At 37.5% G+C, this 14,883-nt stretch overlaps 1 protein-coding gene and 1 pseudogene across 18 annotated transcripts in view; both read right to left on the bottom strand.

Moving 5' to 3' along the window:
• Positions 1-14,883, bottom strand: part of RBFOX2 (RNA binding fox-1 homolog 2) — a 279,550-nt gene that overhangs the window by 27,614 nt on the left and 237,053 nt on the right. For 15 of the 17 annotated variants that reach the window (XR_004676054.1, XM_034987601.1, XM_034987600.1 and 12 more), the window contains 2 exons: positions 10,407-10,460; positions 631-723 (listed from right to left, as the gene is read on the bottom strand). Coding sequence is in view for 16 of the 17 variants with exons in the window: in XM_034987601.1 (XP_034843492.1) it covers positions 631-723; positions 10,407-10,460 (147 nt within the window). In the remaining variant the exon portion in view is untranslated. The remainder of the gene's footprint in view (positions 1-630; positions 724-10,406; positions 10,461-14,883) is intronic. The other 2 variants (XM_034987608.1, XM_034987609.1) reach the window with 1 other exon arrangement.
• LOC117998742 lies at positions 10,998-14,880 on the bottom strand (annotated as a pseudogene). Its single transcript, XR_004676056.1, has one exon. The product of XR_004676056.1 is annotated as a spermine synthase-like (transcript).

The raw sequence follows: 14,883 nt of genomic DNA, 5'->3' as shown, positions 1-14,883 counted from the left end.
GGCTGCCATGAACACAGTCTCAGCACATTCGCCAGGCAGCCGTCAAACCCTCGGTCTGAGGATTTTATCCATTAACTGTAGAAATTCTTGATATTAAATATACTTAAAAACTCCACGAGTTGTGGGTTCTTTCTTCCCTCCCCACCATCTCAGCAGTCTTGTACTCCTTGCTTATCACACGCACATGGAGGCGAACTGGCCGCCCGAGAGAGAGGATATTGGCTGGCTCCTTGATTAATTACAGGACACAATGTCACAAATTGGATAGTTTTTAGACATTTATAAAGTTAGTTTTATTTTGGCCTGATCCCAGGTATTCATATGGAGTCTCGCAAACTGAAGCAAAGGAAAAAAATCAAGAGAGCAGAAGGATGAACATTATGGAGGAAAAAAGTAAATGAGAAACAAATATACATGTACACGCACATGAGTAAATCAAAATGAAACCCCCCCAACAACCAAAAAATGGGGAAAGGAGACAGAAGTGTTACTTTTACACATTTTAGTGCAAGAAGGTGAATGACACAGACACACACACAAGACAGGGCTCCAAATGTGAAATAAGTGAGGGAATACACAAAAAGAGAAATAAAAATATAAACCAGAAATTGAATTATTGAAGACATGCACCTCGATTTTACGGCCCTCTACCACGGTGCCGTGTAATTTCTCCCTGGCCCTGTCTGCATCAGCACTATTCTCGAAAGTTACGAACCCGAATCCCTGCATGCAGCGGGAGAAGGGGGGAAAACATGCACATCGTTATATTGAAATACTGATCTCTTGGTAAACAGAGAAAAAATATCACAGTATGAAACTGACAGCAGCATCGACTCAGCAATACTCTCCCAAAGTCACATTTTTGGTCCATGCATATTTGGTAAAGGGAAATTAAATCCAGTAACAGAATACAAAACTGTAGTAGTAGTAATAATAATAATAATAACAATAACAGCAACAACAATAATAATGATAATGTAATTAACAACAAGAACAATAATAAAATAAAACATAAAGCATGTGAGGCCAGACCAAAATTAAGGTATAGAGCTACTCGGGTCAAACTCTTCCACCAAGAATCTGAATATTTTTTTAGATGTTCTTTCTCTTTCAATTCATGCTGTTAATTTACATGTGCCTTTATGTAATGCTAAAAATACTTATAATTAAATCCATCAATGCCCAGTAACTTCCACATGAAGCCTTCCCTTTAGGAGTAATCACTGTATAATGGGGTTTTTAGGAGATCTCATAATTTTAGCTCCACTCTGCCTGTTTGCTTGTATCACCATAATTCTTCTGGGAACAGAGTAATTTAAAACATAGCCTCGATCTACAATTCTCTAGGTACTGGGTGCAGAAGAAGAAGAGCACCATGTTCATCTAAGCTAATGAAAATATCACTAAGTAGTGGCCAATTACGCCTTTTCTTCAATGAATTTTAAACAGCCAGACTGGCACTCTGAGCAAAAATAGGTTCAGCTGAATTCCAGAAAATAGCTTATCCAAATTTGCCTAAATTACACATTTGTTGAAGCCTACATCTGCTATTAAATGTATTAGTAATTTTCCATGTAGAGAGAAAAAAGGAATAATCAAAAGGCAGTGCAAATGAGATCTGTTAGTGACATCAGCTGTATACTGTTCAACAGGAAAAGAATACCATAAAACAGCAATACAGTAGCTCCTGAGTTAGAATTAATTTATTTGTGCTCTGTACACAAATTAATTGTATGGAGCTTTAATTCACTAAGTGGATAAAGCAGGAACCAGGGAGTTAACCCACTTACTCCTATATTCACATTTATCTGAAAAGACTGTCTTGGTCACAATCACACCATCAATGCCAAAAGCAGCAGGATTTACTATATATTTATATAACTATTTTATCAAGCATTGTATCAGTTTCATCCTAGGTGCTTTGTCCTTCTCTTTCTACTTTGCAACTGTAACACCTTCTCAAGCCATTTACATGTATAGAGTAGTAAATTCTTAAGATTTTCTGGAAAAGACCTATTTCTCAATAGCTGCATTGTCCCTCTAGCATTCTTTGAACATTCCACTGTAGGATAACCCGGAACCCTTTGTTATTTTTATTTAAGTTCTGCTCTGCTTTGCTGTCCTCCATGAGTCCTTCCATATATATATATAAAACATGTTCTTAATTGAGATGGTCAATAGTGTGCATTGCTCAATAAGATTTTAGAAAAGCAATTCCATCATTTTGAAGGATCTCATTACTTTGCATTCTACATGACTATATGGTTGAGTGGCGATCCATGGAGGATCCCAATGAATTATCTCTACCTGTAATCTGGATATCACCACAAATACCCTAGAAAGTGCAATGCTAAGCTGACAGAAAATTCTAAATGTATGCTGCTTGAGGTGGACTACTACAGGTAATTTTATTTATTTATTTATTTTTTATTTATTTTTTTTTTAAAGATTTTATTTATTTATTTGAGACAGAGAATGAGAGACAGAGAGCATGAGAGGGAGGAGGGTCAGAGGGAGAAGCAGGTGCCCCTACCACAGGTAATTTTAGCTAATATTTTCTTTAAAAATATATGTTGAGGGCGCCTGGGTGGCTCAGTTGGGTAGGCGACTGCCTTCGGCTCAGGTCATGATCCTGGAGTCCCGGGATCGAGTCCCGCATCGGGCTCCCTGCTCGGCAAGGGAGCCTGCTTCTCCCTCTGACCCTCCCCCCTCTCATGTGCTCTCTCTCATTCTCTCTCTCGCAAAAAAAAAAAAAAATACGTTGAAAATATCAAACATTTTCAGAAACAAATTTTGATACCAACATGTTACAGACACATCGACAACTTGAGGTATATGATCTCAAGTTACTAATTAATGACACTGTTCGTTTGTCATCTACATTAGCCATCTGCTGAAGACAGTAAACCAGCTCTCCAATCCTGGAGAATCCTCTAACAGAAAAGTTAAATGAACCTTTCAGGAAAGGTCACATGTAGAGATGAGTTTTTATATCACATTGTAGTAGTATTATAAACTGTATTTCAACTGATTGTCACAGCCTCATATTTATATGCCTTGGGTTAAATTAATAAACAATAAGTTAGCAACTGGATAACAGATGATGTGGAGACTGGTACCAGAGGTTTTTAGTACTGGCATTATGACTATCTAGATCTACACACCCATACACTCACATACTTGTTTGTCTTTTAAATACAACCATGGGGTAGAGAAAGGATAAATCTGTTTTCATTTTTAAGATGAAGAAAGTAAATCAAACGGACGTTAAACACCCAAGCACCAACAAGGCCTTCTTCCTTCCAGGTGGCTTCCTTCTACAGCTAATGGTGAGAAAATTAGAAATTAAGCTTTGAAACCTAAGTTCAGTATTCTATTAACTAAACTGCATTCATCCTAAAATCCTTCTAGTCTTCTTTTTCAAATCTAATTGCTAAATGTGTTCTGTGAGCCTCCGCTCTGTAATGTGCTGACAGAGCATCTGGGAGGTACTAACTGCAGCCAGAAGAATTCAGGGTAGTATCATAAGCACTGACATTTTACAGCCAGCAGAAGTGCTTATATTCCAAAGGAAATGCTAATCAAGACACCCAAGATACAAAATGAAGCAATCTTCACCTAGGGTAAAGGACGAAGAAGGTCTTGCTGATACTTTGGGACTTCCTGATACGATACAGAGGTAAGCAGATTTCCTTCTTTCCTTTGAAGATAAATAGACTTTGTGGCAGGCCGAATAACGGCCCCCCAAAGTTGTCCACATCCTAATCCCTGGAACCTGTGAATGTTACTACCTTACCTGGCAAAAGGGATTTTGCAGTTGTGATTAAATTAATGATCTTGAGATAGGGAGATTATCCTGGATTATCCAGGTGAGCCCAATGTAATCACAAGGGTGCTTATAAGTTAAAGAGGGAAACGGGAGAGTCCAAACCAGAGTGCACCAGCCTGAGAAAGACTGAACTGGCCATTTTTGGCTTTGAGGAGGGAAGGGGGCTATAGGTCAAAGAATGTGGGCCGCCTCTAGAAGCTGGAAAAGGCAAGGACTGGATTATCCCTTAGAGCCATCTGAAAGAATGCAGCCCTGCAACACTTTGGTTTTAGCTTGGTGAGACCCATTTTGGACTTGTGACCTCCAGAACTGTACGATAATAAATCTGTGCTTTTAAGCCACCAACTTGGAAGATAATTTGTTCAGAAACAATAGGAAATTAATATATATCTCTCAGAAGTCTGTGATTAGAAAGGTGAGAAGTATAGCCAGCAATTTTAGAGTACTGTTCTTTAATACTTTCCTCTTGTGTTGAAACTTTAGCTTTTCCATCAACTTAACTACAATTTGGTTTCAAGAATATTAACTCAAGGGTGCCTGGGTGGCTCAGTTGGTTAAGCTACTGCCTCTGGCTCAGGTCATGATCCGCGGTCCTGGGATCGAATCCCACATCGGGCTCCCCCTGCTCTGTGGGGAGCCTGCTTCTCCCTCTCCCTGCCACTCCCCCTGCTTGTGTTCTATGTCAAATAAATAAAATCTTAAAAAAAAAGGTTAAATAAAACTTGAAAAAAAGTTTTTTTTTTTCAAAGATTTTATTTATTATTTGACAGAGAGAGAATGAGAGAGAGAGAGAGCACATGAGAGGGGGGAGGGTCAGAGGGAGAAGCAGACTCCCCACCGAGCAGGGAGCCTGATGCGGGACTCGATCCCGGGACTCCAGGATCATGACCTGAGCCGAAGGCAGTCGCTTAACCGACTGAGCCACCCAGGCGCCCCTGAAAAAAAGTTTAATGTACCATTCCTTCAATAGAATTTAGCATTTCTGAAAATGTGCCAGGAACTGAGCTAAGGATATTCACAGATTATCCAGGCTTAAAAAGTTACTAACAGGAAAATATGCTTACGTGAAATTATGTTTTAATGTCCCTTCATTCTTGGAAATCTAATTCACATTAAGTTTGGTCATTTGGATCTCTTGCTTTGAAAAAAATTTAATAAAGTTATGTCTAAACTTAACACTTTTTCCTTAGAAGAACTCCAAAATGATTACATAATATATCAGTCAGGAAAACAAAATAACCAGTTGGAAGCGCTACAAAGTCAAAGACTGAATCTCAAATTCTTAAGAAGAGTAAACATTTCAGGTATTTAAGAAGATAAAAAACAGATAAACAAAAAGTAAACTTTTATTTTTTAATAAAAAAACCCGATGTTGATATGTTTGTCTATACCAGTGCTATCTGACAGAAATAAAACACAAGCCACATATATAATTTTAAATATTCTACTAGCCACATTAAAAAAGTAAAAATACATGAAAGTAATTTCAATAATGTATTTTATTTAAAATAAAATATATGCAACATACTATCATTTCAACATGGCATCAATATAAAAAACATTAATGAGATATTCCTTTTTTCTGCTAAGTCTTTGAAATCATGTGTATTTCATACTGAAAGCACATCTGAATTTAGACTTGCCACATTTCAAATGCTCAATATGGACACTGTATTGGACAATGCAGGTCTCTATGCTTTATACTATAACCTACAGCTCTCAGTTCCCAAACTTCTTCTGTGTTACCAGTGTTCCATTAGTGATTTACCCCTATCTTAGCTGTCTTGTGAAAACTGAGGAATGGTGTGTCTATCGGGATTATGGTTGTGGTAAAAATTTCTACCGAATGTGACAAACATTTTATCACCTGTCTTGACATTCATTTATCATCAAGGGCCTATAGGAACCGAATAACTGCCATCTTTTTAGTCTGGCCTCAGACTGCAATAAATAACAAGCAATAGGATGAGCATTGTAAAAATATTCTTAAATTTGTATAATCCTTGAGTTTTTCCATCTCAGAAGAATGAGAAAGAAAATTTACCATGTAACTTTTAAGGGAGAAATCAAAAGCAGACATTCTCCTGGGTATGGCCGGAACACAGAAATTTAAAAATAAATAAAAGAAAAAGAAAACTAAAACCCATAAGATGGTAACAAAAGAAAATAAACTAAGCCCTTTGGAAACACATGCACTGTTAATTCAGTTTTAAGTATAATGAAAAACATTTCAACTCAGCATTACCTATCAAATTTTACTGAAAAGTAAAGGCCTAGTTAGTGCAATTTCGAAGACAGTCTTTTGACAATATTTTGAAAGAAATAAATAATTTCCCTTTGCATGAAATCAAAATCCAGGGAAAAAGGCAAGAAATTATAGCACATTACTTGTGTCTGAGGATGGGATTAGAGGCTTTATCTTCCCTAACTCCAGCCTAAACTGAAGTCTAACCCAAATTCAGATCCCCCTCATTCCAGATATCCACCTGTGAGAAGTAATGAGAACACATGAGCTAAAAACTTGCTACCAATCTCAATAATGGTTGCTGCGATCTGGTCTGTGGTCCTTTAGTGAACTTAACAGTTGGCACTGTCTGAAGATGTGAAGAGCTCCTACACATTCAGTATTTATGATACGTGTCCCTTCGAGCAACAACCACACCAGAAGTAGGTTGACAAAACTTTATGGAAAATATAAACATTAGAATGTGTACATTTCTTTACTTAATAAGGTAATTATATGTGATAATTATCACAAACAAATTGTTATGGGGCTGGGTGATAGTGTACAGAATGGTGGAAAGTCTGAATAAGTCAGTCAGAGAAAGACATACTGTATGATTTCACTCGTATGTGAAATTTAAGGAATAAAACAGATGAGCAAAAGGGAAAAAGAGAGAGAGAGGCAAATAAAAAAACAGAGACTTAACTACAGAGAACAAACTGATGGTTACCAGAGGGGAGGTGGGTGGGGAATGGGTGAAACAGGTGATGGGGGTTCAGGAGTGTACTTGTTGTGATGAGCACCAGGTGATGTATGAAGTGTTCAATCACTATATGGTACACCTGAAACTAATACTACACTGCATGTTAACCAATTGGAATTTAAGTAAAACTTAAAGTTTTGAAAAGCAATGAGTTCTCAGTCACTAAAAGTATCTAGCACAGAATGCAAAGTCAAGTTGAACTAGGTAACCATTATTTAGAGTTCTGTTTAAGATTCTATGTGAGAAAAAAGACTGGAAGGAAATACAGGAGATTATTAGTGAATGTGTTCTTTTAATGAACTATTTGGTCTGGACATTAAAAATCACGTTTTTCTTTTATAATTGTTTTGAAAAGGGTGCTTTTTAAAAGTTGTTATTCAAAGAATCTATAAGGAGAGGGGCAATACAATTCATTGTTCAAACTGGAGCACTTTGAGGGAGGAAGGGGACACTAATCATCATGCTAAGATGACGGCTACAGACTGGGACTATTTTGGATAAACCAGGACATATAGCCACTCTACCAATATATTATCTTTCTATTGTTTATAGTAATATTTGTTGTGACTGGTGACATCTGGGGAATCATAAAGTTATACATATCAGTATACTCCTTTCTAGATTCTATTTGAGTATATTACTTCCATTTTTTCCAGGGGTAGCATTTTTCATCATATATCCTAATTGAACATTTTCAAAAGGATAGTCTACCTTTGTTTTAGTTAATCACAGAAAATTAGATATGACTGACTTTATGCTTTTACAAAGGAGTATGGAGTAAAAAAAAAAAAAAAGATTTTTAAAAAATCCCACGAAATAATCTAAGTATATATTTTTGCTTGTGTATGAATGTAAATGATATACATTCATTCCATAATCTAGGAAAATCAAATCTAGAATATGAAGGTCAAAGACAAAAAAAGGAAGATACTCAACAACTTTTTCAGGCAAGCTGAGAAAGCAGAATGCCGGCAAGCCGGGCGTTGGAGGGGGGTATGGGGACGGGCAAGGGAGCACGACAGTGTTCATCTATGTTTTTAAGTGGGTATGTTCTAAAACCGCACGCTGACAGTCTCATTATAAAAAAGAAGACATGGTAAAGAGCTGCTTTTTGTTTTGGAGTCATGTAGTTCTTTAACTGTTCCACTGATAATTGTTTTACATGTAAGTATCACTTATCTCGGATTTATTTTGTGACTCGTTTTTCCATTACTGCTTCAAAAAAAAAATTCAATAAAGCTAATTTCTGTACATTCAGTTAAAAGACTGAGCAACTCTAAAGTGAACAATAGGACCACTAAGGTCTCCTTATCTCTGGTTCCTTTCAAGACATGCTGTAATTTTATAGTCAACCATAAGCATAAAAGAAATGAGAAAATAAACTTAATTTACAAAAAGAAAAGTACTCTTTAATTTATGTGAGGTGGATCCCAGAAGAGGTACCCAGGTTTTGACTCCAAAATAAACCTCTGTTAACAAGTCTACAGAACAGTTTCGGGAGAACCCATTCCAAGAAAGAACTTTAGTGACAGTTAAGAAGGACAAAGGATGAAGACAGATTTTGTTATAAGTCCTTGAAGGCAGATCCAGGCCATTCTGAATTCTGTGCTTTGTTTTAAGAACAACGGCCAATGAGTATACAGTCTGTCTATTCTTTAGCAGCCCCACAGAGAAAGGGGCAGTGAGGATACAGCATTTTACTGAGAGGAGCAGCATAGGCTTTTAGATTCCCCAAAGAGAAAAGGAAGGCATGTGTCATTTAAACATGAAAATTACAGGGAGAAGCAATTGAATCAGGTAAATTAAACAATTTTTGGTAGTAGGCAAATCTTTGAAGTCAATGAAAGAAGCCTTAAGAAAGATCAATTTCCTTTGCTTCACAAGAATTCAATCCAATTATTTTCTTGGTAAGGAGCAAGGCCTCAGTGCCTGATGAAACCATACTGGGCTTCGGGTTGTTGGTCTAGTTAACAAGTTTTTAAGTGCATACACTTAAAACTAAAAACGTTTAAACTATGACTTCGGATAAACAGTGTAGCACAGAATCGTCACATGATATGTTCATGCACTTCTCATCTCTAAACCACTGTTATTTTTCCACCTTGGATCTAAAATGGTCACAAAAGATAAAAGCAAAGGGCCAGAAATCCACTGTGAAGAAACTACAAGCATGAATAGTTTTACTGGTTACAGGCGGAGCAGATTTCACTTTAAAAATACTTACCAAGTTAAGTGCTGGAGAAAGTTCTGTATAGGCATATTAATCTTTTTTGTTTAACTGAAAACTGGAAGCTTAAAGTATAATTACCTCTTTAATAATTAACAAAGAATTATTATAATCAGGATTAAACACTATCAGTGCATTCTATAAAGGAAGGGAATAATAATCAGGAGCATTAGAACAGTACATACATTTGTGTTAGTTTAGATGGGGCAGGAGGTATATATATAACTCTGTGGATATATGCTATTAATTCCCAGGGTATGGTGAATTTGGAGTAGGAAACTGAAGAGGTAAGTATTATCTCATTTATTTGCTTTACTTAGCTTTTCTCAAATTATATTCTTAGAGATTTAATCATAGCCAAGAGATGACCAAATGAAAAATTAACTCAAAAACTGTTCTAACCTAAAAAATGCAAGTAGAAGAAAACAGAGCAAGGTAAATATTTCCAAGCTTGACCACAGCTGATTGTGTCTGTGGGGGGGTATTTCATTTGTCGAGGAAGAAGAAAACTGTCAAATGAAACTTTTTGAAATTCAGTTCATTAAATATTTTTCACATCACTGTAAGACTTCATCATTCCCTCACTCCTAAAATCACTGCTGCTTATTTTAGTGTATGGAAATTCTAAATCATATAGATTGGGAATTTAAAATAGTAAATTATTAGGGGGAAATAAGTTTTAATTAGAATGTTCAGTTCTCATACAGAACACACTTAGAAGAGAGTATGTATATCGAATTGTGCAGTGTTACTACATTTATTCTGATGCAAAAAAACCCAACTCACTATTTGTAATTGAAGGGATTCTACATCTTACCTCTCTGGGTAGAACTCAAAGGAGGAAATCAGCTTACAGTGAATTCCTGAGTCACTACTCCCTGTATTTACGCCTTGTCAAATTTATTCAAAAGAGAGAGCAAGTCTACTGAAGAACTGAAATATTAAATTTGTTCGAAGTATGTCATTTCAAGTCTGATTCTTAAAAAGCTGAATTGTTCTGTTAGAATTCACAATAGAATTCTCATAGAATTTCACTTGAGTCTTTTCTCTTTTCCTTTAAAGTAAGCACGTGAGGGCAATTTCAGTCCGAATAAGGGCAGGTGTCTCCTGCCCCCAATTTCCCTTATCCTCTCCCTCCTCACACTCTCTTGCTTCTACCCCCACCCCTTCACTCCCCCAACTGAACTATTAGGATAAAGTTTGGCCATGTGGTAGCTTATTTTTAGAGATAATTTGATCCAAGCCAGGTAAGTTGGGATACTTTTTGCAGGCTTGAAAAACAGCTTTAAGTTTTCTGATTACTTACTATTTAAAACAAAATTAAAAAGAAACCAGGCACACTTAATACTGAGATGGAGCTTACCTTAGAGCCACGTTCATTAAAGATTATTTCTACATCTAGGATTTTGCCAAACTGCTGCAGAGACAAAAATAAAAACATTTATTCATGGTCAGCTTTTTAACCACATAATTTATTTTTTCCTGAAAAAAGAGTTTTGTGTTTTTTTTTCAACTGCTTATTCAACTTCCATGTTTCTACTTGTTGGTAGGTCCCAATACCAGTTTCTGATTTTCCCTCATCAATGAGCCGATAATTTATCCTTTTTTCACTCCTTTTTCAATTCACCCACTCATGCATTATCCACCTCTATATGGTAGAAGCTGTTCTCAGAAGATATTCACAGTGTTACCCTCCTGCATATTTCTTCATGGACAAGAAGTAGGGCTTTTCCTAACTATGTGTTTAATGTTTTAAATGTCTCAGTTTTTTTTTCCTCATTTATAATTTTAATCGAAGCACTGCTATTCATTTTTTTCTTAACTCTTTCTTATAAGCACCAAATTTTAATAGCTAAGTCAATTTTGGGGGAAAGAAACACCATCAAAGAACTTCCCTCCGGAACAAAACAATGATGTTCATTCCTCCAAACAACCAAATTTGAAGTCTACCAAGTCACACACACACACAAAAGTAACAAAAATCACATTCTAGGGGTTCAGTGCATTTAGCAGCCTTCGCTGTGCTGTCTAATCATCCTTCAGCTGACTTTCAAAAAAATTAACACCCTAGCGCATCAAAATACACATTTTCCATTTGCTTTGTTTAAATTAAGAATAATAATTACAAAAAGAAAACTTGAAGGAAATCACAATCAATTGCCTGACTCATTTCGATGTCATGTACAGCATGTGAAGGTCAGGAAGGCTATTTGATTAGGAGAGACTGGTCTTCAAGGTCCAGCTTTCTTCCCAACAGTGTAAAATACCCACGATTCCAAGTATGAAGGAACACAGACGGTCTCCTTTGAGAATTCCACAGGACAATACAGGCGCCTGAGCCGTTCCTCATAGAGCGACAAGGCTTCTGTCAAACTGACACAGTTACCCTGTGTAAAGTATTTCCCATCCTGTTTTCAGTACTTTCATTGAGAGGTCAAGAATCAGTCTTGAGAAACTCCCTTGTGGAATCTTCTTCTGGAGATGTGGAGATTGGAACGACTGTCAAATCATTAATCACATAATCAAACTCTCTCCCTTCTTTGGCGTACCTCTTCAGTACTAGAATACAGTCTTCTATTAGAACCTGATAGCAGTCTCCTTTAACACTGGCTAAGACATTGCCACATGTTTTTCGCATTATTCCGTACATCCATCAATCACCATTTGGTCAATCTCTACCATAGTGACCATCTTTGGTTTCAGTTTGACTATTTCACACAATATGTCCCCTCTCCACCCCCAAGAATCAGCAGGTCTCTGCCACTGCAGTCTTCTTTTCCACTGCCCATGATGGCCTGGGTATACGCCAAATCACTCTCTGCCAGATTAACATCCCCACTAAGGATGAGAGTATTTCCAAATTGCTTCGAGTGTAGAATTTTCATGTTCTGATAAGGTGAATCTTCATACACCACTTCATCTATGTCACACTCAACCAGGCGACCATCAGCACTGGGCCAGTATCTGTCGACAGCTCCTCCTCGAATTATGGGTGGTAATCGCTTCACCTGCACAGCACTGTCCTGATTCAATTCTTTCACTCTTTCTTCTACTTTGTTCAAAAGAATGTCAACTTCTTGGCCTTGCGAATCACCGGCGTAACTCTGAAGATCCAACAACACCAATCCACGTGGGTAAATTCTCAAACTGGCAAAGCTGCCGTTTTTGTTGATGTAGTTGCTAGATAACCGTGGTCTTGCCAGTCGTGCACCGACTCTGTCATCCCTTGCTCCTGGAAAATGGACCGGAGGCCTTTTAGAACGGTCTCGCCATCAGCTTTGGCGCCGAGCTTGAAGTCGAGCGTGCCGTGCTGCTGCCAAGGTGAGGCGAGGCCCGGTGCCATGCCTGGGGGAGGTGGCCGCGGGAGAATGGGGGGCTGCACGGCGTGTCGGGCTGCCTTAAATGTCTCAGTTTTTAAGAAGCAAACCCTACGGAGAAAGATACACTACTGAAGGCTGTTTTTCTTTTCCTTCTTTTTTTAAATTTCTAAAAGTAAACCATATTCACTGTAAAAGTCAGGAAATACAGATAAATAAAAAGGAAAAGAGGAAACAGAAAATGAAGATCCTCTGCACACCCACCATCTTACCATTCTGGTACACGGCCTTCTCTGCTTTTCCGCAGGCATATATCGTTAAGGACATATTTCCAAGTATTACTTTTTTTTTTTTAACTTAATATGCTATAAACAGCTTTCCAAGTCAATAAATATATATCTCTGTTCTCATTTCTACAGATTACATGTTATTTTCCATCGTATTAAACATTCACGGACATTATACATGATTTCATTTATTTGCCAATTTAATATTTCAGCAATGAACACCATCAAGAACATTTTAAGTAGTAACTGTGTTTTGTAATTAGTTAAATATTTTAACATTTGGGAAATAAGCTAAAGACACCACGCCTAAATAACTGTATTGGTAGGCAGCTCAACAGCTGACTAGAGGGGCATACTTAAAACACAGTGGTTATTTGGAGGAGGCGTGTAGAAGGGGACCAGCCAACCTATTTGATTCAATGCTTGGATGAAATGAACTGAAGGGATGTGCAGGAAATCTCCTGGAATCTTTTCGGCCCCACTTCCCTCTGAGTACTGGCCTCATAGACCCAATTATCTCTTTCACTTGGATTTTAAATCAAAATTCGGGAAACGGGAAAACACTAAAAAATGAAAAGAGCAAGACAAATCATGCTTTCTCCCTGGGCTGAATCATTACTATCTTTTTCAGAAAACATGTACTAAGAGCCCATGTTTTCTAGAGTAAGACTTCTGGGCTTGATTCCAGTTTCATCATTTAACAGAACATTAGGAAATTAAAAGAGAGAGGAAAATGTCTTATTTTAGGTAGGAGGGGATTTAATTTTATTTCTATGCTCATCCAAACAACTAAAATTGGAATGGTGTTTTAGAGTTTTCCTTTGCATTTTCTAATGTGTCCTTATACCGTCCTGCTAGGGTAAGGACTGCCTTCCTTTAATGGTTAAGGAAAATGAGGCTGAAGGAAGCCATCCATCAAGTTTACACAGCTAATAAAATGAAGCATGGAATCCTTGCTCTTTACCACTGCTGATGTCCTTCCAAGGGATCGGTACTAACCATGCAGAAGACAGAGCAATCCTACCAGGTGTCCCTTGCAAGGAACATTTTCTTTTCTTTTTTTTCTTTTTCACTTAGCAGCCTTATAGGAAGGGCATAATACATTTCAAAAATCACTGATAACTGTCCTAGGCAGATCTTCAATGGACACAACTTTTCTGACCTGAGAGAAAACACACTTCTGGCAGATGAGAATATATTCCATTTTCACCGATCTCCAGAGATTAGGATTCCATATAATCTCTGATAATTCAGCAGAGAACCCAATAACTCATACTCCTGGGAAATTTCTTCTTAAATATAATATCAATTCTTTAAGCTGCCCTTTATTATTTTCTGTTGTTTTCTCTTCTGGAGAGATGAACAGCTGGCTACCGTTTTCTGTGTAAAGGCTCTTCAAGTACTTCAAGAACATTATTAAAACTCAATGCTGGCCTTGGCTTCAGTACAGAAAATACTCCAGGTACTCAGTTGTCAGTGACAAAACTTTGCTTCAGGGTCTTGTCATCACGAAGTGGCCACGACCAGGACTTCAAGTGGGGCGCCTGCTTTCCTGACAAAGCACCATGCAGCAACAGCAACAAAGTTTTTTTAAACCATGATCTCTTGTTCCTAGTTCAAGTTAAGAGTTTGCTCAAATGAAATCTGGCAACAACACATAAGCCCAGAAAAAAGGTACAACTTCCAGCAATCACTCACTTTCCAATAACTTAAATCTTTGCTGTTATACTGTTTTCATGACAGTGATTTCGGGAGGAAGTGGAAGCTGGAAGAACACATCAGAGGTCGCAAACTAACCACCTCCACCTGATTTTAGATACTGGTCTTGCTGAGTTACGAGCAGGGAAGTAAAAATAAAACACAGGTACTATCTGCTTCACAGACATTAGGTCACTGAACTCGTAACACTCTGAAAAGTTAAGGATTACTGCCTTTGTCCTGATTGGAGTACTGAAAGGCTCACGTCCCAAGAGACCCCTCGGTCCCAGGCAAACCAGATTGCATAGTCACCTTGTTATGTGAGAACCTGCAAGGCCCATGTCTAGAATGACAGGAATGACGGTGCTAGGTGACAGAAGTTCCTGAAGACTGATGAAAACACTGATTTACCTTAGGATCTCTCTCAATCTATGGGCAGTCTTATCATAAAGTCCTAATGACTTATTAAAATACATTGGGTTTAAATTATTGGGATTAAATTACATTTTCACTGTAAAACCCACAAAAGGACTCCAGA

Source organism: Mirounga leonina, unplaced genomic scaffold (assembly GCF_011800145.1).
Source record: "Mirounga leonina isolate KUSES-001 unplaced genomic scaffold, KU_Mleo_1.0 Mir_418, whole genome shotgun sequence".
Taxonomy (NCBI): domain Eukaryota; kingdom Metazoa; phylum Chordata; class Mammalia; order Carnivora; family Phocidae; genus Mirounga; species Mirounga leonina.
Note: the sequence above shows the minus strand (reverse complement) of the source record. Positions and strands in the feature narration are given on the sequence as shown.